A 26,728-nucleotide genomic window follows, 5' to 3' on the forward strand; every position below is an offset into this window, starting at 1 on the left:
GTTGTCTGAATTGCAAGAGTGTACTTACATACAAACAAATGGTCACAGCAGTAAGTCCTATTTATTCCTACTAATATGGCAAAGGAACACCATCTTTCTACACATTAGTTATTTCCTTTCTGTATGCAACTTTTCATGAGGAATATGGAATGAAGTGATAGTGTCGAAGTGAACGCACATTTTGGAAGGTGTGAACACTGAGCAATATACACATGTTTATGCGGGCAAGCAGTTAGTCCCTTAATTCATATCGCTCCACACACACACTCACCCTCACTCACACTCACCCACCCTCACTCACCCTCACCCTCACTCACCTTCACCCCCACTCACCCTCAACCCCTCACCCTCAACCCCTCACCCTCCCTCACCCTCATTCACCCTCAACCCCTCACCCTCACTCACCCTCAACCCCTCACCCTCACTCACCCTCAACCCCTCACCCTCACTCACCCTCAACCCCTCACCCACTCACCCACACTCACCCTCACTCACACTCACACTCACCCACCCTCACTCACCCTCACTCACCCTCACTCACCCTCACTCACCCTCACTCACCCTCACCCTCCCTCACTCACCCTCACCCTCACTCACCCTCAACCCCTCACCCTCACTTACCCTCAACCCCTCACCCACCCTCAACCCCTCACCCTCAACCCCTCACCCTCAACCCCTCACCCACCCTCACTCACCCTCACCCTCACCCTCAGCCTCACCCTCACTCACCCTCAACCCCTCACCCTCACTCACCCTCACTCACCCTCAACCTCATGCTAAAGATTTACAAAAAAACCCATTAACAATTCTAAAAGCACTAACTCTAATGCTGCAAGACCTATTGCATTTCTAATGCTTGTTCACAAAGGGGGTGTTTGTCCAAGTTCAAATTTTGTTTTAGAATTCCTCTTCCGCTCAGGCGTTGCCTGACCATTTGAAAGTCTGCTAGCATTATTTACAATTTGAAAGATTTCCTTTATATTAAAAATATATTTCAAAGTCCTCAAACATTGTTTGCATCTTATCCAGACATAGATGTCCAGGACCTAACAGAAGCTTAAACCCACCGAAACAGAATTCCTGGTATATCTGAAGAAAAACAAACAAGAACTACGCCACACAGAGCCTATAAGACATAAACTTAGAGAGTTGTACACCAACTACCATTCAATGCTATTTCATTTGGATTTAATAAGGAAACTGACATCACCCTCAAAGTACACACCGTCAAAAAACACAAGACAGTCTAGTACCCTACATAAAGAAAGTGGAACAGCTCCTCCCAGAAAGTATACCTCTCTGAACGGTGGTACCGCTTTTCTCCATGGCCTCACAAATTCCACAATGGCCTTTCTTATGAACTTCCTACATGTTGCAGCACACATCAGTAAGGACCTGAAGATATATGACTACATCACCCCACTCTAATTTAAATTCTCTGACTCCCCTTAGTTGCCATATCATGCTTAGTACCAGCTGTTTCATCTTACAAGACCATCACAACCAATACCCTATTTGACTGAAAAGCTCAGTATCTCTGGTGGCCATCAGCACACCCGCAATCAGGATTCCATCAGACTGGAAATAAAGGGCAAGAAGGAAGAAAACAAAGCTACATACCCTCTTCATCTGTGCACCCATGACTCGGAACAACATCCATGTAAAGGATTCTGTTCTAATTTAGGAAACAGTTGAAGACACATATCTGTAAAGAATACATCATAATGTTGCGGTATCAAGTCCTCTGTGCTTTAGAAAACAACTATACCATCAAATAATCTTTGGCTAGATCTTGGTCTTTGATCCTGTACAGTGCTCCACCCCCTTCGGCTAGGTTATGCATTGCAAATACCACATACACCCTCTACACACAGTGTTGGACTTGGTCCTCTCTGCAGGATCATCCCTGGACTTTTTGCCTTCACCCTCCTATGTTTGGAACCAGTTTCTGTTAGCTTTTAGGACTCTGTGCACTTTACCACTGCTAACCAGTGCTAAAGTGCTTATGCTCTCCTCTTTAAACATGATAAAACTGCCTTACACCTAATTGGCACCTTTAATTTAGTTGTAAGCCCCTTGTAAAGTGGTACACAGGGCCTGCAAATGAAATGCTACTGGTGGGCCTGCAGCACTCATTGTGCCACCCTCTTAAGTAGACTTTTAAAAATGTGTGGAGTTTTAAACTGGCACTTTTGAAAACATTATGTCACCCCTATGGTAGGCCCTACACAGCCAAGAGAGCAGGGTGCATTGTATTTCAAAAGTTTTATCTTTTACATGTCCTGGTAGTGAAAAACTCTTGAATCCGTTTTTTCACTAGTGCAAGGCCCTCCGCTCCCATAAGATAACATTGGGTTACCTTATTACATTTAATAAGGCATACTATTTAATTGGGAGCATGTATGAATATTGAGTTTGGTGTCTGAAGAATTATATTTTAAAAACCTTGTTAATGAGAAAGTCGGATTTTAAGCCACAATTCTGAAAATGGCACTTTTAGAAAGCTGTAATGTTCTTGTCCTAACTATTTGGTGTCTGCAGCCTGGATCCTGGGTCACATAACTAGGTGTAGCTGGCAGTTGGCATGCGTATTACTCCCAGACAGTGAGACAAAGGGGAAATAGGTATTGGCAGGTTCGGCCATCGCTGACTTGATAGGGGGCAGAGCTGTCACCTACCACACTTGCACATCACAAAGGCTCTGCCTCAGCACACTCACAAAGGGTTTCACACTAGTCTTTTGCGCCCCTAGACAACCTGGGGCCAGGGCAGGGAGGAAGGAAATTCCAAACACCTCTGGGGGTGAAACATTCTACAAACTTTTTCTACTTCAAACCTGATACCAAGTATACATAGTGCAACCTCAGAACCAACTCTTCAGTACACCTCTGGACTTGTGGAAGACTCAAAAGGACTGCTGTGGTGCTCTGCTGCAAGAATGACGGCTACTCTGTTGCCCTGGTACTCTGCTGCCATACTGTCTGAGTAAAAAGGACTGCACCTACTTCTTGAATCTGAGTGACAGCAAGGGCTGTTTGGCAGGCCTCCTAATCAGAGTCTCAGGGACAAAAAATAGTCAAACCACCTTGAACCCTGTACCTGTACTTTGCCTGCTGTAAGTCCTACCCTCTAAGTGGAGAAGTGTGGCTCACTGGTTAGAGCAGGCAGACCCTGAAGCAGAGGTCAGACCCGGGACCAGGGTTCAATTCCCGACGCGGCAGGGTCTTGAGCTCAAATGTCCATGGACTCGATAATTCTCGCTTCGGTGCCTGACCTAATCATGGGTTCACACTCTGCAACTCTCGGCATTAAGCTTGCTTAATCTCCACAACGGCCCCCCGCGGCGGGATGCCTGGCTTTCACCTTGGGGATGCCCTGTAGGGGCTATCTCACAGGGAAAAGCCAGAACGGGTTCCCAAGGCAAGCGCGGAGATACCCCTTCGGGGGTCGATTCAGGCGCTATATAAGAAACATAATAATAATAATAATAATAATAATAATAATTATAATAATAAGTGGTGCCACCCATCTCCTGGACCCTTCGAAGTGGGCCTGAAGGTGCTCTGCCAGTTCAGATGTGTTTTTTTGGGCAGTACTGACATAGCATGCTGCATCTCTGAGCAGCTACGCATCAGAACTACTACTGCACGACGCCTCAATACTGCAACTTCTCTGATCCGCCACTGCACAATGCATCCTCAACGCAGGACCTCACATCACAGCCCGCAGATCCTCTGAACCGCCACTGCGCAAAGCATCCTCAATGCAGGATCTCGGAACGCTTCGCAACAAGGATTTTAATGAACTTTGTTCATCAGGCCTAAACTTGGCCTACGTATCCGGCCCGCACTCCATAGCAGTCAGCCTTAACATGTGACTTTGTCCAGGTTTAGCGGAACCAGATAACCATTGTTGGTGCTTTGTAGCATTATTTTTTTCTTAAACCTCTAAAAATTATATAACTCTAGTTCTCCTAATTGGATTTTTTGTTGTTTTGGTGTCAAATAATTTATGGAATTTTATTCTATTTTCTTAAATTGATGTGGGATTTTTCTTGTGTTATGTTTTCACTTTATTACTGTTTGAAGTGCTGCATAAATACTTTACACATTTCCTCTAAGTTAAGCTTGACTGTTTTGTAGCCAAGCTACCAGATGGCGGAGCACAGGTTAACTTGGGGTCTGCATGTGTTTCACCCTGAAAGGCATTGTGATTGCTGTTTGAGCAGGGTTTCACCCCATTCAACCAGTAACTCAATTTCCTACACACACATACAACTGTGAGAATCATTTTGTGGCATTTTGTTCTGCTTGGAAGCGATTAAACCTTCTTCGCAACTCCTTAGGAGATAGATATGGTGACTGCTACTTTGGCATATGCTTAAGTTCAGCAGAAAGTGACTTTGGCAATCTAGAGATAGTCCATCCGCAAGCAGTCATGAAAATATCAATATCAAATCAATCAATATCAATCTGAGTCACTTGCAGGACAGAGATGTAGGCTAGCCAATATATGTTCATGGTTGAGTACTCTAAGCAGTGATTAACTTATTCTACTTCACTGGGCTTTTGATGAATCCACAGCTGAAGCATATATTACCAGGTGTTTGTGTTTCTTCTTGTAACTAGCAGCTTTTTTCTACTCTGGAATGTCAACCTACAGTAATTACTGTGTGAGAAGTATGATAGTGGAGGTTCTGCAATACGCATACGTCTGGCAATTTTTCCACACCACAGTATTTATGAATCCCCCCCCTTCTCCCCTTGTATATGTACAGGCTTTATCACTAGTTTCTGCTTTGGGTAGACAAACAGGAGGAATCTCCGTTGGTGGTTCCTCTTAAAGAAGACCTATTTTTGTAGTAATAGAGCAAGGTTATAAGAAAGAAGGAAAGCAGCTGGATACCTATAGATCTGGGTCTAGATGCACCACAAACAATATGTGACCAGGAAACAATGATTCTCTGTAATATGAATTACTAATATAAGGAATCAAATCGTTTAAAATAATTCTGATAATTCTGGCCTCAATCCATTATTCATGACAGATACAACTTAGGCGCTTTTAAGGCACCACCATGGCAGGTTTCTTGCTAAGTTTAAGCAGTATTGACTGCGTGAAGAGTAATGCATGATGGGGCTGTGCTTTTGCCAACACTACATATGTGGATGAAATATGAATGCATGAGACAAAGATTATACATCAAATGCTAAAACTTTAACTGTACCTAGGGAAATCATAGCTTGGTGAATTTCATTCATCACGTTCTTGTAAAGCTCCTTCTGCCACACATGTAAAAGGTTCCATTCCTCTTCAGAGAAACAGGCAGTGACATCACGGAATGTTACTGGCACCTGAGAAAAGCAAACTGGAGATATTATACATGATCATTCCTAAGACTTGATGATGCAGCGGTGAAAAAGGACTTTAAGTGTTAAGCAACACAATGTGTTAAGAATCAATGTAGAAACAAGCACTAGGGCCTAGATGTATCAAGCAGTTTGCGATTCGTTAAGGCCGAAATTCGCAGAATTTCGGCCTTAACGAATCGTAAACTGAAATTTTGCATCTTTTGAGATGTATGTGTGATTAGCAAAATAAGGAATCGCAATAAATTGCGATTCCTTATTTTGCATCAGCATTTAAGGAATCGCAAATGTGCGATTCCTTAAATGCCATGTATGAAGCTTTTTTTTTTAGCGAATTGAGGTTAAGGACTCGCAAATTAACACGAACTTGAGGTTCGTGTTAATTTGCGAAATCCTTTAAAACAACAAAATATCACTATTTTGAAGGTGGCATGTGGCACACATACATGCCCATAGGGCATGTATGTGTGCCATATGCACACACATGTAAGTTTCAGGGGTGCAGCAGGGTGTCCATAAGACACCCCTGCACCCTTGAAATAATTCTCAAATTGCGAATAGCAAATTGCGAATTCGCAATTTGAGAATTACTGCACATTCATTCCTATGGGCCTCCTGGCCCATAGGAATGAATGGGAAAATTATTCCTTAATTGCGATTAGCAATTTGCTAATCGCAATTAAGGAATGTTAAGGAATCGCTAAAATATAGCGAATTCCTACATACATACCATTTTGCACTTCTCTAATAGCGATTCCTTACCAATCGCTATTAGAGAAGTGCAAAACGATTTCTTGATACATCTACCCCTAGGTCTTTATCGCAGTTTCGCAAATCCCGATTGTGAGGAAGCTGCCAGACCACTGAAAAAGTCAACCTGTCTAGCTTGAAACAGGAGGTGCCTAGATGCTTTCAGATATGCAGTCATGAATTCACCATCTATACACTCAATCACTCATTTGTGCAGTCATTCACTTTTACACTCATGCATCTATTTGTCTACCCATTGCTTCATTCTTGCATTCACCCCCTCACCCATTGACAATACCAAGCACAAAAATGTACCTGTAAATGAATAGACACTTTCAGTTATAAGGAGAATCTATTGGTCGGTAAGAGAGTTTCCAGCTTTGTGTGACTGCTACTCTGTGAGGGATGTAAGAGTGCTGTTGTCAAAGTAACCACAGAAACACCGCCACAGCAATCATGTCACATTTGGGAATTGACAAATGTTCCAAAAAATTAAATCAACCATCAAATTATTCTTTTATTGTTATGACATATAGTTTTGTCATAACAAAGGTTGTTAACAACTGCCGAAAAAAGGCAATAACAGACCTGGTGTATGCATATTAAACCATCAACGTATTATTACATGTGAGAAAAAAGTAATCATTCTGTGAAGTGATTCTTAACATATATCTTATCAATCAATTACCTACATGTCCTGAATACATAATTTTGCTCCACAATGTATATTCCTTGTAAATTACAAGTGCAAACTCTTTCATGTATGAATCCAACACAGTCAGGTACTACTGTGCTGTTGTTCCAATATATGTAAATCCAGCAGGATAGGTAAGGCACAAAACAGTCCTTGGAGGCAGATTTATAAGGTGTTAAAATGCCCTGCTGGATTATTTAGTTGCTACCTAGCCCCTCAGAGGTGGTGTCAAAGTGTCTGTGTGAGACAGCTAGACTGTGAGGAGAGTACAAGTGCTTCTGGTAGCATGAGACTGCTAGTGTGAGAAGTGTGGGGTTGCAGTCAGTGGTTTGAGACTGCTAGTCCATGTACATAGCTGCTAGTCTCTAAGGGGTATGAGAAGCCTTCGCAGAGTTTTTCCAGATATTATACACAGAGGAGGTATATGTGTCAAAGAAGCAAATGGAGAGGTACGTAGAAGATATGCATATATCAGCGCTGTCGGAGGAGCACAGGGAACAGCTAAATGCAGAAACAACAACGGAAGAGGTACCAAGGTCAATAGGAAAGCTAACAAGCATTTGCAATGCAATAGGTCCCACAATTGCGAGATTTTAAGCTATTGACATTGTAGATGACAGTGCCTTTTATTTTATCATCAAATCAAAATAGAGAGAGAGGACTAGATAAGCCAGTCCGGATCCCCTAAGTTATATATAGATAATCAAGAAGGACTAGCTGAGTTGTGTGAAAGGACTCACTGGGTACGCATGTTGACAAACCATTTGGTTTGGTCATGAAGCCCTCACCCACCAACCTAGTTGGTGGAATGCTTCATCATTGGGCCCACCACAGTGACACCGAATGTGTCCCGGGTGTGCTGCCACTCCAGATTACTGAGGAGCTGGTATACTTGCTGAGTGTGCCCAGTAATTAAAGTCTATCCATATACCCTCGGGTACTGGGACCCACTGTATAGCTTTTAAATTCACTTTCACATTCACCAACTCTGCACACTCAGCAAGTATACCAGCTCCTCAGTAATCTGGAGTCGCAGCACACCCGGGACACATTCGGTGTCACTGTGGTGGGCTCGATGATGAAGCATTCCACCAACTAGGTTGGTGGGTGAGGGCTTTATGACCAAACCAAATGGTTTGTCAACATGCGTACCCATTGAGTCCTTTCACAAAACTCAGCTAGTCCTTCTTGATAATCTATAATGCCTTTTATTTGTCTTTAAAAAAAAACTGAAATAATAAAAGACACTGTCATTTATAATAGCAATAGGGCAAAGTTTCCAAAATGCAAGACCTATTGGATTGCAATGCTTGTTGTTTACAAGCTCCCCATGAAGCACTTTCATGTTAATAGAGGCCATGCCCCTTTCTTCAGATAAGCCGTGTCTAAAGAAAGGTCCATGGCCTCTATTAAGGTGAAAGTACGGTATGGGACACTTTTTACCCAAAAAGCATTTCTTTGTCAAGTTGATAAAGAAATGCTTTTTTTGTTGTAGTAAAATCGCCTAGTAAAAGCGTGCATGGCGCGCTGTATGTTTCAGTAAAGCATGTAGTGCCTGCAATAGGAGAAACCATTAAAGAAAATAGTGCTTACAGTGTAAATAAGACGTACAGTGTACCAATCGAAGTAAAAGGGCCAGCACTCATTGGAGGTTTCAAGTGAAGACAAGGCGGTACTAAGAAGGGACTAACAACCCTATTAATGAATCATAGGCCAGCATTTACGAAGGAAAATGACACAAACCAATGACAAATATGGGCGGAGAGTGGGCGGGGATTTAAGTCCATACTCCCAATGCAGCATGGCTCGCAGAGCAGTGCATGCGCTGCCCAGGCTCGACCTAAAAACCTGGATTGGATGAGCTACTCATACATGAACCTGGGAAGCTCAAGAGCTCAGGAAGTAAAATCTGGATCTGAATAATGTTCCCTGGGTGACAGCCAATAGATATGGATGGACATTTTAACATATAACACACCACGTTTCAAACTGTATTCTGGAGCAGAAAGTGGGTGCTTTACCTGCACAACTTCTCTACTAGCTATATAGGTAATAATAAAAATACTAGGGTTAAGGAAACATACAATGCCTATTTTCGAGATTCATTGAAGGTGCATAAAGAAGTTTGTTATGTGACAATATTAATGTGTACAATGTATACATATTACGTTGGGCACAAAATGAGCATGCCCGCTGGGTCTTTTATGGAAGGTGCGAGAAAGAGAGAGGACATTAAAGTTCCTTTATATAAAAGAATGCAGTGGAAAAAGTGCAACGCGATGACAATTTGGCAAGCTCAGTGTGCCATAGGTAGATTTATAGAATACAAGCTGAATTAAGGGGCACTCTAGGAAACATAGGCGATGCATTAATAGGAAAGAAGGCACAATATTAGAGAAATTGTGCAGGGCTTGATTAAATAAGCACGTCTGTAGGACTGAAAGGCATGATAATGACACCTGTTAATGGCCGATGAAACCAGAATATCTGCATTAAATTCAATATGCAGGGCACTTAATATGCAAGTTAAAGTAAGTGAATAATGGAGACGTTAACCAATCAATCAATCAATCAATCAAGGCATTTATAGAGCGCACTACTCAGCCGGAGGGTCCCAAGGCGCTTGGGGGGGGGGGGGGGGGGGGTACAGCTACTGCTCGAACAGCCAGGTCTTGAGCTTCTTCCTGAAGGAGAGGTGGTCTTGGGTCAGGCGAAGGTCGGGAGGGAGGGTGTTCCAGGTCTTGGCGGCCAGGTAGGAGAAGGACCTTCCTCCTGTTCTCGCTCTTCGGATGCGGGGGACGGCGGCGAGGGCGTGGTTGGTCGATCGGAGGTGGCGTTTGGGAGCGTAGAAGTTGAGGCGGTTGTTGAGGTAGCTCGGGCCTTGGTCGTGTAGGGCTTTGTGTGCGTGGGTGAGGAGACGGAAGGTGATTCTCTTGTTGACGGGGAGCCAGTGCAGGTCTCTCAGATGTCCGGAGATGTGGCTGCGTCGGGGATGTCGAGGATGAGTCTGGCTGAGGCGCTCTGGATCCGCTGGAGTCTCTTCTGGAGCTTGGCGGTGGTTCCGGCGTAGAGGGCGTTGCCGTAGTCCAGTCGGCTGGTGATGAGGGCCTGGGTGACCGTCTTCCTGGTCTCGGTGGGGATCCACCGGAAGATCTTCCGTAGCATGCGCAGGATGTTGAAACAGGACGCGGAGACGGCGTTGACTTGTCTGGTCATGGAGAGGGAGGAGTCCAGGATGAAGCCCAGGTTGCGTGCGTGGTCTGTCGGTTTGGGTGCGGTGCCCAGGGCGGGGGGCCACCAGGAGTCGTCCCAGGCGGAGGGCGAGGAACCCAGGATGAGGACTTCCGTCTTGTCTGAGTTCAGTTTCAGGCGGCTGGTCGTCATCCACTCGGCTACGTCTTTCATCCCTTCGTGGAGGTTGGTTCTGGCGGAGGCGGGGTCGTTGGTCAGGGAGAGGATCATCTGGGTGTCGTCGGCGTGGGAGATGATGTTGAGGTTGTGCTGGCGTGCGATGGCCGCAAGGGAGCTCATGTAGACGTTGAAGAGGGTGGGGCTGAGCGAGGAGCCCTGAGGAACGCCGCAGATGACTTCCGTGGCTGCAGATCTGAACGGTGGTAGGCGGACTCTCTGTGTCCTTCCAGCGAGGAAGGAGATGATCCACTCCAGTGCCTTCTCCTGGATTCCGATGTTGCTGAGGCGCTGCACTAGGGTGCGGTGGCAGACAGTGTCGAACCCCGCGGAGAGGTCTAGGAGGATGAGAGCCGCTGTTTCACCGTTGTCCAGCAGGGCTCAGATGTCATTGGTGGCAGCGATGAGGGCGGTCTCGGTGCTGTGGTTGGCTCGGAAGCCAGACTGTGAGGGGTCGAGGGATCCATTCGTCTCGAGGAAGGCGGCCAGCTGCTTGTTGATGGTCTTCTCGATGACTTTGGCTGGGAACGGGAGGAGCGAGATGGGGCGGTAATTCTTGAGTTCGGTGGGGTCCGCTGTTGGTTTCTTTAGTAGAGCGCTGAGTTCGGCGTGCTTCCAGCTCTCAGGGAAGGTGGCGGTGTCGAAGGAGGTGTTGATGATGTCCCGCAGGTGGGGTGCGATGACAGCGTTGGCCTTGTTGAAGACGTGGTGGGGGCAGGGGTCGGTCGGAGATCCGGAGTGGATAGAGTTCATCGTGCAGATGGTGTCTTCTGTGTTGATCTGGGTCCAGGCGCTGAGGGTGGTGGTGGGGGGCGTTGGTGCGGTCGTGGGGAGCGTTGTTTGTGGGCTGAAGCTGTTGTGTATGTCAGCGATCTTGTTGTGGAAGTAGGAGGCGAGGGAGTTGCAGAGGTCTTGCGACGGGGTGATGTTGTTGTTTCCGGCATTGGGGTTGGAGAGCTCTGTCACGATGTTGAAGGGTTCCTTGCAGTTGTGTGCGTTGTTGTCCAGCCGGTCCTTGAATGCTGTTTTCTTGGTGGCGCGGATCAGTTGATGGTGCTTCCGGGTGGCGAGCTTGAGGGTGGTCATGTTGTCCGGTGTTGGCTCCCTTCTCCAGGCTTTCTCGAGGGCTCGGCAGTTCTTCTTGGAGCTCTTGAGTTCGTCGGTGAACCATGGGGCCTTCTTGCTGCCGGGTCTGCTAGGCGGGGTCCTCTGTGGGGCGAGGTCGTCTGCGCAGTTGCTGATCCACTTCGTGAGGTTGTCGGCGGCCTGGCTGGGGTTCGCTGAGCTGGCGGGAGGGTGCTGGCTCAGGGAAGCGGCGAGCTGGTCTGCTTATTAGCGGAAGTAACACCAGTGGAAGACATTGTGAAGATGAAACATGACATTAGAAGCCATAACAATAAAGAAATAACTGACAAATGGGAAATACATTGGACATGACCGCACAGTCCCTTTGCTCAATTGGTCTGGAATAGTCTATTTTAATGGGACGGCACTGTGCTTACAATCAACATGTGCCCCGCTATACTGATTTGCAGATTAATATGAAACCTAGCTAATAAAATAGAGTATATCAATCCTGCCCTTACCTTAAAACGTCAATGTAGGAAACTGAATTCTCAGACTATGTGGGGGACAGACCTCAGTTTTGATATGCCAAGTGGCTGAGCTCCCACAAAGTTAAAAAAAACCTAGAGCCTACAAGTAAAAGAAGGTTTATTTGGAGAGCCTCACACATAGATTGGCAAACGCAGGAAGGCCCTCATCAGGGGAAAGTGCCCTTGTTAAAGGATTAGCAACAGCACAACAACTTTTTATGGTTCCTACCTTTCTCTTTTCCACCTACATCAGCCTTCCACTAATGCTGTTTGCTGATGAACGTTCAGTCAGTGACCAAGAGTAGACAGAATATTGTTGACTTGTTAACAGACTGAAAAACAGGCATGCCTCTCATTACAGAAACATAGCTCAGCAGTGACACTGCACTGCAGCTCCACAATTAAATCCCATCATGATATCAAAATCATAAACAAAGTCACCAAGGGTAAGCTAGAGGAGGCGAAGTTGTGATATACAAAGAACCTTTATAACCTCCAAAACTGAAGAATTTCACCTTGCATACTTACTAGTAACCCGTACAAATAAAATATAGACCTATCTCTTTCTCGTGTCTATTGACCTCAGCAGAAATGTGCAACCTGGGAGCTATCACAGATTTTTACCTCTCCATGGCTGTACTATCTTTTCAGATCAGGGTTGTCCACAAAAGATCTAGGTAACTACCTGTCAGGATTTGTAGATCTCGAATGGCATAGTCTGGTGACAATCCACCTCATTCCTCAGGACATAATTCTGCTCATACATGAGTAAGCATGGATAGCAGGACCAACTCAGGGAAGAAGTGGGAATGTGAGTGAGAGAAGAGAGCCGGGGCATCATGTTCTTGTAAGGGGCACATCTTTCAGACTTGAGAAGATTTACAATAGTGTTCTTAGGATGTACGTTGTTACAACGCATGCTTTTACCATGCATGCCTTTACAACGCAGGTTTTTCAACGCAAGTCATTACAATGACTTGCGTTGGGGGGTTCTGGATAGTGAATAGTTTAATTTACTATTCCAACTCCAGTCCCGGTGGATAGTAGGGAAGGTGTTGGATAGTAAATTAAACTATTACCTATCCTAGAGCGCCCCCCAGCGCAAGTCGGTGTAGTGACTTGCGTTGAAAAACCTGCGTTGTAAAGGTACTGAGTGGTAAAAGTTGCGTCGTAAAGGATGTTTCCCGTGTTCTTACAGGTTAACATCAAGCGCTATAAAGGCGAAAAACAGACAAATATATGTTACGGAATAAAGAAGCAAAGGTGATTTTTGTTATTATGCTTACTCGCTTCAGAATTGCAGGCGTCAAGACAAAGCCAACATGGAGAAAGCCGACATAAGGAATGGGGAGCTCAAGATTGTAAGTAATCCTGCAACAAAGGTAAAAGGAAGAAAGAGACAAGCAAACAAAGCAAACCAAACTAAATCGTAATCCACAACCAGGTCAAAGTTCAGGGAACAAGAAGCAAAACAAAAAACATGAAGGACAGATACTAGGGTGAACAAACGAGTGACAGCGGAGGAGCTAATATAACACAGAAAGCTGCTATACACCTTCTCAAGGAAAGTGAACCGTTGATAAAACACAGCTGCTACGCGTGACCTGGAAGTTCCACCCCTCTTCCCATGGGAAGTGAACTGCTTATAAAGCAATGCTGCAATTCGTGATCTGTAAATTCCACCCGTTGGCCTTCCCAGGCTAGTAGTCATGGCTCCTCAGCCACCATAGGAAGGTACGCCACAGTCTCGCAAGAATTCTTTTGCAGATTATGTTGCTTTTCCCCCCACAGAAAGTCACCATCTCTGAAAACCTGGGTTATTCCTGATACCACCTCATTCATCAATTCACATCGGGATTATACAGATGTTCTGTACCATAGCGTCTCACTTTCTGTTATTCACCGGCTACGAAGAATGCAGAACACTGCAGCAAGACAACTCCTACATGTAAATCGACTGGATCATAACTTCCCATTCCTTAGTAACACTTCCCTGTCTTATCATTGATAGAAAGTCTATTTTCAAGATCCTAGGCATTATACTTAAGGCCATAATTTGCATTTAACCAGATTTTGTACCGTTATAGCTGAAAAGATACTCTGAAGAAAGAACACTGTGCCTTTAAAAAACAAACTTCGGGGGGAGTACTTCTTTCTCTGTTTAAGCTGCTAAACCCTATAACTCACTTCCTGCAGGAAAAAGAACCATCAAAACTACTGAGAATTTACAAAGGTTGTGGAAGACCTAGCTCTTTTGTAGAGGAAGCCACAAGAAGTAGGGCCTCAACAAAAGTACACACTGTCATAATAAGGGCTAGAGAATAATAATTGTGTTTCCACATACTAGCCGCAATATGCAACATCCGTACTATAGCTTTGCATAAAGCATTAAGTGGACAGGAAATACTAGGGACTACACATAAATGTCAGTTACAGTCACAAACAAAAGTCTCTCATTGACTAACTTCAGACATCATTGAAAACTAGTGTTAATTGGAACGGTGGACGTTAACTAGACCACACAGAGTCCTACAAAACTGATCTGAGGAATAAATCTAATAGAGCAGTACAGTAGGTTAGATTTTCCTGACTATTCCGCTTTGATAATGACTGCTATTGTACTGAAATCAAACAAAATGTGCTTTTTACATAAACTAGCCCATTCGGTAATCTGTAAAGTGACACTACTTTGTCTTGTTTATAGGCATAACCCTTGCATAAACTTTTCCCATGGACGTAGCTTGGTCTGTAAGATTGGGTGGGGTGGGGGAGGAGTCAAGCTGGCGACCAATAAGGCCGCCTAGGCTCCTGGCTCCGTCGACCTCCTTCTCCTCCCACAAGATCCTGCTACTTATCCTGCCCCTATGCCATGCCCCCGCATAGATGAGACAAGACGATGCCCGACCGTGTGATTCCGAGTGATCTACCAGCTTTGTGGACGGAGAAATGTCGATGTAAAGATTGCGGCCAGTACCAGACTCGGAACCGGGGCCTTGAGTAATGGAGAGGCCGGAGGAGAGTTGAACAACATCGGCCATGAGAGATCGAGAAGAACCGGTCGGCCCGGAAGTAAGCCGAGATTTGCTAATTTCAATGGTGGACCTCTAATCCGAACAGCAGCAACAGCGGAGTAAGGCAATATCACTCCGAATGTCCCCAAGGGCTTTTACTAAAGATCCTGATAGTGGATGGTACAGAGACTGTTTTCAACCTCGCCCGACCAGAGCGAGTGTATCTCTGAGACAGCCTGAGGTATCCCGGACCTCAGCGAGTTCGGTTGTTGACCGTTAAATAGTGTTGATCCGAAGATCTTGCCTCTGGACGCGGATTACTATTAACAGACGTAGTGCACGACATGGCACCCCTAAGCGACTCGAGTGAAACCCAGACCCGCCCCACCAAAGGGACTAAAGAGGCCCAAATGAACACTCCGGAACTAAATATCCTGCCCGAAGGGTCTCCGGTAGAGACGAGAACTGTCACTACTATGAGAGACGAGACGGGACCGACACTGGGAGATGTAATGGAGGCTGTTGTTGGATTTCACTTCTCCATGAGCCTGAGAATGCTAGCCCTGGATTCTAAATTGGATGGTATTCGCCTGGGATTGGGCTAAAAAGTGCGGACCCCGTTGAATCGAAAGGTGAAACGAAAGTCCTGGAACTCAACTCAGCTTTCTTAACAGATGTCGGGAATTCCGTGGAGCAAGAGGTGCAGGAGAATGTGGACAGCAAGTCATCTGGCTTGAGGTGTACAAATGTGGCTCTTTCTTCTCTCCCGGACTCTGCGCCATTCCTTCAACAGCAACGTCAGGAATTCTTGTCGGGGAAATGGGACTGCAGAGTAAACAGGGTCCAATATGCTTTGCTGTTTCCAACTGGCCTCCGGGCGAAGCTTAACGAACAAGTATGGTACTCTGACTCTCCTGAAGTTGCAGCAGATGGGCTGGGGAGTCTTTATGCTCCTGATCGGACAGGCCAAGGTTGAGCAATATACGATTATTGTATGGCATTAGTAGACTCGGTGGCGGTGCGGGGCTCCATCCTTATATGATTAGTATGCGGGAGGTGAGGCAGGCGAATAATGATCCCCCTTAATTCGTATATTTTGACATTTGATTATTAGACCCGTTAGCATAGGGGAAGCTGAGCTGTGGAGGGGGGGAGTGGCCGGTTCCAAGGTCCTCCTCCATTTTCTATTTTTTAGATGTATTCGTTTAGTTTTGGGGCGACAGGCACACTGCTAGTTGAGGACGAGTGAAGCTACATGCAGGGGTGCAGGGTGGGGGGATGGGGTTTGCGTTAGCGTAGATATTTTATTTTTATGGTGTGTATAAATTCTTATCATTTATCCTGATTATGTTTTCGTATCCAGGGGTAATGCAGCTTTCTTATCCTGTTTTATTGGGTGGCGGAGTCTGAGAGCTGTAGCGCATCAAACGCATTCTAAATTGTATGTAGTCGAATATTGTCGAGCGATCATGGCATCGGTGTCTCAGTAACCTCCCTCATCATCTTACAGAAATCCTGATATCTGAAATTGTTTGCTTTACTACTGTAACCGAATGTACTGTCCCTGATACGTCTGTGTTTCATTTTGTTTTTGTATATAAATAAAAAGAAATATAAAATAAAAAAAAGATTGGGTGGGGTGAGTTTCAGATTTCTCAAAAGTCACGCTGGTATATAATGATAAAATTCATTATACGAGAAGCAGGGGAGCACTTTAAGGGGCAGTAAGAAGGAAGAGGAGTGTGAATTGTGAGGTGTACTTATAACTCACTATTGTGTAAAATAATTTTTTTAAGACCTTTAAAACAGAGACAAGAGTGTGTGTATGTTTTGTCTACATGTGTATGTAAAAGTCCAGAGAGAAATCCGATAAACACCTCACTATACCTGACTTACAGCACCCATACCCAAGTATTTACTACATAATACATTTATTAGATGGGAGTAACACCCCAAACACCCCCTCAGAAGCTACACCCATGACTTTAGACATGAGCACTGTGCTGTCCACAGGCATGCCTGCTTGTGTGTACAACCACTATTTAACAGCTTGCACAATCTTGTGAATAACCACCATCATGATAGACTCATAACTTTTGGAAACATGCCATTTTTGCATGGTCATCAGGATTTTTCGCCTTGTTCTGGACCCTATGTTTACTGGTGCTGTACAGCACTATATATTTGAAAAAGTATGCCCTCATAGTGACCAAATGTCCAAAAGCTGTTTTTACTGTATAGTTTTGGGGTACATTTTCCATGAACAGGACAAGGTATAATTAAAATTCTTAACTGGTATGTCTGGCTGTGAAAACGCTTGCAAACTAAATCAAAGTTATTTTCTACTCAGTTTTCCGAATCAAATTTATTGCTGAAATCAGATTTAGTGGATAAGTAACTGTATTAAAATGTACTTTGTGCTGCTTGAGCCAAAACTGTCTTAGAACAAGTTCTGCCTCTCATCTCACCTCCAAAGGCAATACACATATTGTTGGCTGAAGTATGCAAATGTACTCACCACAGGGCAAGGCGTGGCCTGTTGACCCAGAAAGGCAAGGATGTTTTCAACAACTGCCCACTGTTGGACTTGCCCTTTTTTTGCTAAAGTTCCCTACACTTTTTGTCTTCCCCCTAGACCTTTTTTCTGACATGGTGTTGCCAACTTAGATGCTTTGGGCACTTTGCCACTGCTGATCAGGGTCAAAGTGCAAGTGCTCCCTGTGTACAGTGTAATGGTAATTGGTTGTCCATGATTGGTATGTGTTTGCCTTACTAATAAAGTGCACTATGTGTGCCAGGGCTGGTAATGCAAATGCTACTAGTGGGCCTAAAGCACTATTTGTGCCACCCACATAAATAGCCTTAAAGAGAGAACTCAGGCCTGCCACTGCAGTGCCTGCGAGCAGTTTGTTAAACTGCCATGTTGTCCTGACAAGTGCACCCACTTACCAGACCTTACCCTTCCCTTTTTATGCACATCAAACACCCCTATGGTAGGTCCAAGGTACCCTCCTGGGCAGGGTGCAGTGTATGTGAAAGGTAGGAGATGTACTAAGGTGTGTACCATGTCCTGACAGTGAAAAACTCTCCATTTTGTTTTTAACTGTTGAACGGCCATCTTGCCTATAGGACAGAATGGTGGAGGCTGTGTAATATGTGTCCAGCCTATCTTCACATAGGCTTAAGATGGAGAGGTGAAGTGTAGGGTGCCTGACCTCACAATTTGATAACACATCTTTTTGTGAAGGTGGTTTTTGCATTGTGTGTTTAGAAACCACTCTTTTTGAAGTGGCTGGATTTTTGTGTTTTAACATTTCTGTGGGTCTCTGCCGGGTTTTGGATTGACTGTCTGGATTTGAATATGATAGGCTCTGGGGAATGTCTTGAACCAGGGGAGGAGGTGAGACAGCAACAGCCTGACCTGTATCTGGAGTGTAGGGGCGAGGAGTAGCCTCTGGAGGTGAAGAGGCCTGTACTGCCGCCATAAAACAATGGCTCCATCTCCTTCTGAGTGATTGAGGATCCAGACCCCCACTATCAAAGGAAGAAGGTGTCACTGGCAGGGAGACACCCAGAACTGGTTTAGACAGGGGTCAGTGCCCCCTGAACCCAAAGACTTCAAAGACATTGAGGGGTATAACTATGAGAGCTGAAGCCCCCGAACTTTGGAAAAATTGGATGATCAAGACGGTAAAGGATTGAACCTACTTAGTGGTCAAGAGCCTCTGCTAAGGAAGAAACAGCTGAAGAGACTGAAGGAAAGGACTGACCCTTGCTGTGTGTTCTGGGGCTGGCCTGCAGTTTGCTGCTTTAACCAAGGAAGAGGCTAAAGGGACTTTGCTGTGTCCCCCTGCTTGAAAGGACTTTGCTGTGTGCTGTGTCCTGAAGTAACTTAACCCCAAGAGCCTGAGGAGAGCTGGCTCCCTGTTGTGGAAACTCAGGAACACAAAAGTTTCCAGGTGTGTCTCAGCGACGTGGTGTGCTTGTGTGTTTTGCAGCCTGAGACCCTCGCAAGAATTGCCCTGTGATTGTGGGCACCAGGAATCTAAGTGAGTCTCAGCGACGCTTTGTGTGTGTGCTTTGTGCAGCCTGAGACTTTCGTGAGGATTGTCCTGTGATTGTGTGCACCCAAAGTCCAAGTGAGTCTCAGCGACGCTGTGTGCATGTGCCTTGTGCAGCCTGAGACCTTCGTGAGGATTGCCCTGTGATCGTGGGCACCCAAAACTCAAGTGTTTCTCAGCGACGCTGTGTGCATGTGCTTTTTGCAGCCTGAGACCCTATTAAGAATTGTCCTGTGATCATGGGCACCAGGAGTCCAAGTGAGTCTCAGCGACGCTGTGTGCAAGTGCTTTGTGTAGCCTGAGACCTTCGTAAGGATCGTCCTGTGATCGTGTGCACCCGGAATCCAAGTGAGTCTCAGCGACGCTGTGTGCGTGTGCTTTGTGCAGCCTGAGACCTTCCTGAGGATTGCCTTGTGATCGTGTGCACCCGGAACTCGAGGGAGTCTCAGCGACCCTGGGTGCGTGTACTTCATGCAGCCTGAGACCTTCGTGAGGAGTGCCCTGTGATCGTGCACACCCGGAGCTCAAGTGAGTCCCAGCGACGCTGTGTGCGTGTGTCCTGTTGCAGCCTGAGATCTTTGTCATTGCCATTGGCCCAGACCGGCTTCCCCAGAGGAGTTGTTCCGCCGGTCCGAGCCCGTCTTTGCCAAGGAGAGACCTCAAACCATCCCAGTGTCGGGGGTGGGGGGGCCCCCGAGTTCCACTGCCCAGAATCAGCTAAGCTGTATTGGAGGCCCAAGTCGAGAGGAGAGCGAGGTCGCGCACCCCAGGTAACGCTCAGCAAGCGTGCGTGTGTCACGCCTGGGGCTGGTGCGGGCTCGGAGAGAAACGCTCTAGGCCTTTCCCATTCTCGCAGCGCGAGCCTCCGTAAAGTCCGTATTGCGGCCTGTACTTGCGGAGGAGTGGCAGTACCCGGGCCGGAGTATGGAGCTCCATGTTGTTTTACACCATACCTGTGTTGGGAGCATATTTTGGCAGTAGCTGACCGCGAGTCAGCCGGAGTGGCATAGAGCTGGTTGGAGCAGCGTGATCGGTGCCAGAGTACAGTATTTCTGCATAACGAACTACCTGATTTTGCATTATGCATTACATCATTTTGGTATTGCGAACTGCCCGATTGTTGCATTACGCATTGAATTATTTCTGCATAACGAACTACCTGATTGTTTCATTACATAATTTTGGTATTACGAACTGCCTGATTGTTGCATTACGCATTGTATTATTTCTGCATAACGAACTACCTGATTGTTGCATTACGCATTACATCATTTTGGTATTACGAACAGCCTGATTGTTGCATTTCCTATTGCATTATTTCTGCATAACGCACTGCCTAATTGTTGCATTACGCATAGCATTGCTTTGGCATTACGAACTGCCTGATTGTTGCATAACGAACTGCATTATTGTTACATCACAAAGTGCCTGATTCTTGCATTGCATTAGGACTGCATTGGATCATGTACAATTGCTGATTAATACTGCAGGAGCCTTCAAGGGCTTGCTGGCCTAATAACCGGCCAGGGGAAGTATTACAAATACACATATGTTGGATTTTCATTGTGTGGTCTAATCGTATATCTTTTTATATAAACCTATACTTGTTTTTTATGAAACTCGTGCGGAGTCCATTTGTGGTGTCATCATTGGGTTACTGAGAGCGGGGTTGCAAATACTTTACATAGTGGCCTTGGAGGTAGGCCTGGCTGCCCGTGCCAAGCTACCGAGGGGGTGAGCAGGGGCTATCTGAGAAGGTGTACTTCCTTTCCCTGACTTAGAAGCAAGGGTCCCTTTTTGGCCTAAGGTACCTACATCAGACAACTAGAGTCCCCAGTTCTAACACACACTTAACAGGCTGTAGCAATGTGGGAGGAGTCAGAAATGTAGGCAGAACAAAGAACCACCTTAACATTTCTTTTGAGTTGGAGGTGCAAAGTCGGCTGATAGGATGTGGTGACCTCCTGTTTGCATGCTCCAGGACACAAGAGTCAGGAATGCTGCTGACTATTAGAGTGCAAGATGACCTCCAAGGACAGGTCCTTGCAGGATCCCTGGCTAGAGATTGACCTGGTGCCTAGGAGCCTTTCTTGAAGACCTGATGGCTGCAAGAGTAATCAAATATAAATTTTCCAGCAGTTGAAGAAAAATGGAGCGGAGTCAATTTTGTCCACTTCTGGAGCTCTGGTAAAGGGTACTGGTACAAGGAAGGGCACACCCAGTCGGCCAGGAAGAAGCAAGTTTATCCAACTCAGAGCTTATGGCTGCTCTGAAAATGGTTTAGTGGAACCTCGCAGCGAAGGTATCTAGCTTTGTGCAGCCATGCTAGCTACAGCTTCAGCTTTGGGCCTTGCCCTGCTTGAAGAGTTTGCCTTCCATTAAAAAGGACTTCATCCAAATGTAAAAATGGTGACCATGATGACCCAATTGGTGTAGCTGACGTCTTTTCACTTGCAGGTTGCCTGAAATTATGTCTAGGTCATGGTAAACTGTGAACTAATCATTTTCAATAGCGCTTTACTTTTTCTAATGATATATAAAGAAGTGGTTCTGTCGGGAAGGTGTCAACTGCTTTGTTCAAATGAAATCAATGCATCCACAACATTCAACTTTTTGTGAAGAATATATGATTTTAAGAAAGGTTCAACATACCTATTGGAGAACCAAACCGTACTGCTTGAACACATTACAAGGCCAATTATTTTTTAGTCAAACGTGGCATTTTGTATTGTATGAATATTATGCACACAAATTACTGAACATGGCTGTCAATAAAACAATATAATGCAGAATAATAAAGTGATTAAAGTGCAAAGGTGACTTTGTGGTGATACGTTAAAAAATGTGCTATACATATATTATACAAATAGGCAACAGTAGTAATGTTGTACTGTCCAATGTTCTCAATGCATGAATATACAGCCCAAGAATGACTTTGTGTTGGGGCCTGAGCAACTGCGTAGACTAGCGTGACTGCAACGTCGACGTTTCGACCTTAGGAAATAGCGCTGCTTAACATGCGTCAAGGGCGGGTCTTCATCAGGACAAGGGGTAGGTGAGCAATAGTTGAGAGGCGCAATTAATAATTGAAGGGGATCCTATGAAGTAAACAGTGTAGAATCTGAATGTATTTCGCATAGGTAGACAGACACCAGGTGGTTGTGGTCTGGGACAAAGTAGAAATATTCCTTAAGTCTCAAACAGCCGGTTGGAGAGGAAATTTCGAGTATTTTAGGGGATGTGATTAATTAAACGCCGCCAGCTCGCGATCGTTATGACGGGGAGGGAGGGACGTAACTTCTTCTGTCTGCTTCCGCCACACGTGGATATTAATAACCCACTCTTCAGAACATATCGCCCAATGAGTGCATGAAATATTACGATACCTCCTGATTTAATAAATGATTCATTATTTGTTTTTAGTCGAGTGCTATCCCTATTTTTGAACCTGTTCACCAGAAGAGCCATTGCCTATCTCAAGGCGACAACATGCGTAATCAGCTGAACTGCTACCGGCATTAACTATAATATAACCTCCTAAGTACATATATTGCATGGCCGCACAAGGGTGTATGAAAGCATCCATAACATATTGTATGAAAAATTGAGTAGCAGACAAGTTACAAATTGTGTGATAGTTTGGTAATAAACCTCCTGACAATCTTAACTCAATATGCATTAAAGAGTAGTGTGCCACCTTTCCATAAAAGCCATTCAGAGCCTCACCAGGGGGTGAATGTGCTATAAAAGCCACCATGATCCATTACAGTACAAAATATTACAGTTAAGATATAAGACCAACAAATTTCCCAGAGGAGTTTACTTTAGGGAAATCTATTTAATGATTAAAATGTCATAAAATCAGGGCACATCTGATAGAGGTCTCAAAAGATTTTGGATATTTTTTCATTTTAAACCAATCCATGTCAGTGAAAAAGTAAGCACACCAACGCTATGGCTGTGGGTCTCAAAAACAAGCTCTAAACACCGCATTTATTTCTGGGCATTCAAACAGAACAATAACTGTCGGAATGGTTTTAAACTGAGGTTTTTTAAATGCTTTTCTTCAAAAACATGCTTGCAGCAGCAAATATCCAGATTTAAAGGTTTGATGAAAACAAATGTCTCCTTCCAAACTTGTTGCGAAAGTTCTATGCATTCTTTTCTGGCACTTCAAATGACCCCAGATCTCCAGGGAGTACTCATTGGACACCACGAGAAAAGCCTTTGACCACTTTGAGTTTGGACCAGAGCCAAAAGTCCAGTTCCAGTTGGTCTTGCTGGTTTTTCTTGCAGAGATGTCCTGAATGTTCTTTCTTCCCTCTGTGCACCATCAGAAGGTGAGCTTATCTGACCTTGAGAGCAGCCAGGGACTGTAAGAACAGTTTCCAGTACCTTCCCAAACATGGATGAATTTTCCACAGTTCTCTCCTTGTCTTCTCACATTCCATTATCAATCTGAATAGTGAGTGATGGGAACAACATTTCATAGGACTGTACCACTAGTGATAGGCTGGATTCCCTAAATGAATCATATCCAAATTCCCACACAATCCCCTGTGCACTTTTTCAACAATATTATTCAGTTCCTGTGCCTTAACCTATCACACAGTCATATTTTCTGTCTTTCCAAAATTGCATTGGAGGACCTTGTCCAAATGTCCCTCTCCCTGATTTCTAGCCTTTTTTACTGCTCATCTCTTGTGGCCCCCTCATGATCAACGTGATGCAGACCTCTTGCAAGCACTGATCTGGTATTTTTGCCATGGATTGAGACTGCTGGTTGTTTGTGCGCCCATTTTACTTCTAAAGGACTTACTGGGACTGATCCCTTTGAGAAGCTGTTGTGGAATAAAATGCAGATTGCATTCTGTCAGGATTGGCTGATTGGAGCTGTCAACATTCCTTATCACCGGATTCCCAGAACATAAGACAGAACCAGGCTGTCACTTCATTGTTTGTTCAAACCTTTCAAAGTGTGAAAACTCCTTCTTCAGGACGAGGATATGCACATTTATCCTCACCATACTCACATGGAAATGTAGATGTCAAAGTGTGCTCTACAAAAGTTAAAAGGTGAAATGTACCTAATCGTGTTATGATGAATGAAGTCTGTTGCACCCAATTGGCGTTAATAGTACAGAACTTATGGACAAAGGCTAACTGGCCTCATGAGCCAAAGCGTAGTATTGGGGGTTCTTTTCTTCCTGCTCAATTTAGCAACGGTTACTGCAAAGCCTGGTAGGCTGTCGTCCCCTCAACGCGGCTCCGACGGTATGAGCCTCGTTGAGGGGAAGACAGCCTACCAGGCTTTGTAAAGCACACTTTGACATCTACATTTCCATGTGAGTAAGGTTAGGATAAATGTGCATATCCTAGTCCTGAAGAAGGAGTTTTCACACTCCGAAACATGTTGACGCACTTTTGAGGTTGACGTACCCTAACCAGTAACAGACAACCTCACCCTGCACATTTTTAACGATACCAGCCGAGGGCTTAATAAAAAGTTTTTATTATTTTTTCTCCTACGAGCCAGGTATCTTATAACCATCACTTTCCATCACCTCACCACACACACTTATTTCGTTCACACACATCAACACATAGTCCACTTTCAGTGCTCCTACGTAGTCGTGAGTCGTAGCACGCCGCATCCCGTAGAGGGGTGCGAAGACCCCGATGATGAAGCATGACACCAAGGGGCCTGTTGGTGTGTGAGGGGTATTTAAAACAACACTGTGTGATCCCCACCATTGTAGGGATCACCACCACTACCAGAGTGGATTCCTTTTTTGTTTAGATACACCACCAATACTACCCATCCGGTGCCATGAGCACCATCCACTATCTCTATCAGGACCCACTAAACATGGCCACTGTTTATACCTTAAAACCACTACTATTAGTAAATCCAATAATTTATCAAGAGTCCAAGCATTTTCTCAACTCTTGGCCCATCCTTGGTAAGGACTCATAAAGGTCTACATTGTACACAGCTGAAGCATTACTACTCTGTTTTAGCTCATGAATCATGATTGTGCCAAAAATTGTGGTGAGCATGTTTCATCATTAATCATAATTACAAAAATTCAGACACCCATTTATGTTCTGGGTGTTATCGTTGTTTGTGCCCGTAGGAAACTGTTAAAGCACCAATAATTACAATTTGTATGCACTACTTTTATCATTGTCTTATTACGTCAAGCCATTTTCCTCCAGAACCAGTTATTATGGTGCATAGACCAACAACTACAATCTTGCTGGATTAATGTTCTATATCACTAGTTCTTCATCTTTGACTTCTGTGGACCTCCTCTGTATCACTATTGGAAGCTTGGGACACCACCTTAAGCAATTTCTACTACTTTAACCTCAATACAACACTCAAAAAATAAGGAAGCAAGTATATATCAAATGAACACAAACCATAAACTACTGTATTTGATTCACACACAAACATTAACTAAATATCAAGACATTGATTTGAATGGGAACGGTGGAGCTTTTAAAAATGTGGTTTTATTGCTAAAAGTCTGAAAGGCAAAGCTATCTTCTGGACTTTAGCATACCACTTTGTCTTCTTTGCTCTTAATGCATGCTCCCTTTTTATCTGCAAATACCAGTGCTTCAATCCTCCATACTAGGCTATTGGGCATATTTACAAGCCCCTATCGCCAACCACAATGTCCACAACTTTTCTTCCTTGTGGTGGCAATAGGGGATTTGCCTTACTCACAAGGCAGCATTAAGCCACTTAATGTGGGTTAACGCCGCCTTGTGAATAAGGCACCTTTTCATGCTATACTTAGCGTGAAAGGGGCTGGCAAGGTATGTTGTGGTGGGCGTTCCTCCGCAACACCATTGATTTTGATGCTGCCATATACTTCAAAGTGTGGCGTAAATATGGGGCAGGGCCAAAATTAAGACCAGGGAAATCCTGGTCTTACCCTGGCATACCAGGAGAAATGTTTAATATGCAATCAAAGCCCATCTGTCAGTGTGTCATTGTGTGTCACTGAGCTTCAACATTTCCAAATACATTACAGGTTACTTGACCTGTGAACACACATCACCTCTTTGGTGGTGGGACAAACACCTATCACGAATAATGTGTTGTAAATAATATATTTATATACATAGATGTATATCGCTCACTTGAAGTTTGGGAAGCTAAGATTCACTGCTCATGGGCAGTGCTTGTCCACAGTATTTTTTTGAGCCGCTGTAAACTTTCTACCTAATCTACAGTCCATATTGCATACAAATCGAGCAAATCTAGAGTTTCGGTTAAAGTGCTTTCATTTGTGTTAGCCGAGAAACGTGACCAGTCTTGACCCTGCTGGGTGTGTGATCAGGACCCAGCAGAGTCGAAGTCTGTCAGAAGTGGAACGTGCTGTATCCAGCGTGGACTCTGGATCAGGTTGAATATCTATCTATCTATCTATCTATCTATCTATCTATCTATCGCTCTAGATAAAAAAAGATATATATATATATATATATATATATATATATATATATAGATATATATATATATATATATATATATATATATATATATATATATAGACATAGGTATATATCTGCTACTACTAATTAATTTTCTAAATAGCCCCAGACCATTTGAGTTGTGAACCTGAACGTGTGCACGGACCAAGGGCTAATGCTGTTCTATATGATTCAGTAATTGGCATTTATTTTTAATTGAATTAATGTGCAGATGTCCTTTGGGTGGAAATCTGTGAATTGTTGCTGGAAGCACTCTGCTTAGCCCTAAAGCTCACACAACAGAGTATGGCATTTGCCACCGCTCTAAGCTTGGAGTTACTGAGGATCAGGA

The 26,728-nt window shown here is 44.6% G+C and overlaps 1 protein-coding gene across 4 annotated transcripts in view; it reads right to left on the minus strand.

Moving 5' to 3' along the window:
* The window catches only part of LOC147708704 (uncharacterized), a 138,226-nt gene that overhangs the window by 84,546 nt on the left and 26,952 nt on the right, over nucleotides 1-26,728 (minus strand). For 2 of the 4 annotated variants that reach the window (XM_086927352.1, XM_086927351.1), the window contains exon 2: nucleotides 5,228-5,354. In XM_086927352.1, coding sequence (XP_086783478.1) covers nucleotides 5,228-5,354 — 127 coding nt within the window. Of the gene's footprint in view, nucleotides 1-1,620; nucleotides 1,699-5,227; nucleotides 5,355-6,434; nucleotides 6,518-26,728 lie in introns of those variants that run through there. The other 2 variants (XM_086927354.1, XM_086927353.1) reach the window with 2 other exon arrangements.

The sequence above is a fragment of the Lissotriton vulgaris genome, chromosome 6 (assembly GCF_964263255.1).
Source record: "Lissotriton vulgaris chromosome 6, aLisVul1.2, whole genome shotgun sequence".
Lineage (NCBI taxonomy): Eukaryota > Metazoa > Chordata > Amphibia > Caudata > Salamandridae > Lissotriton > Lissotriton vulgaris.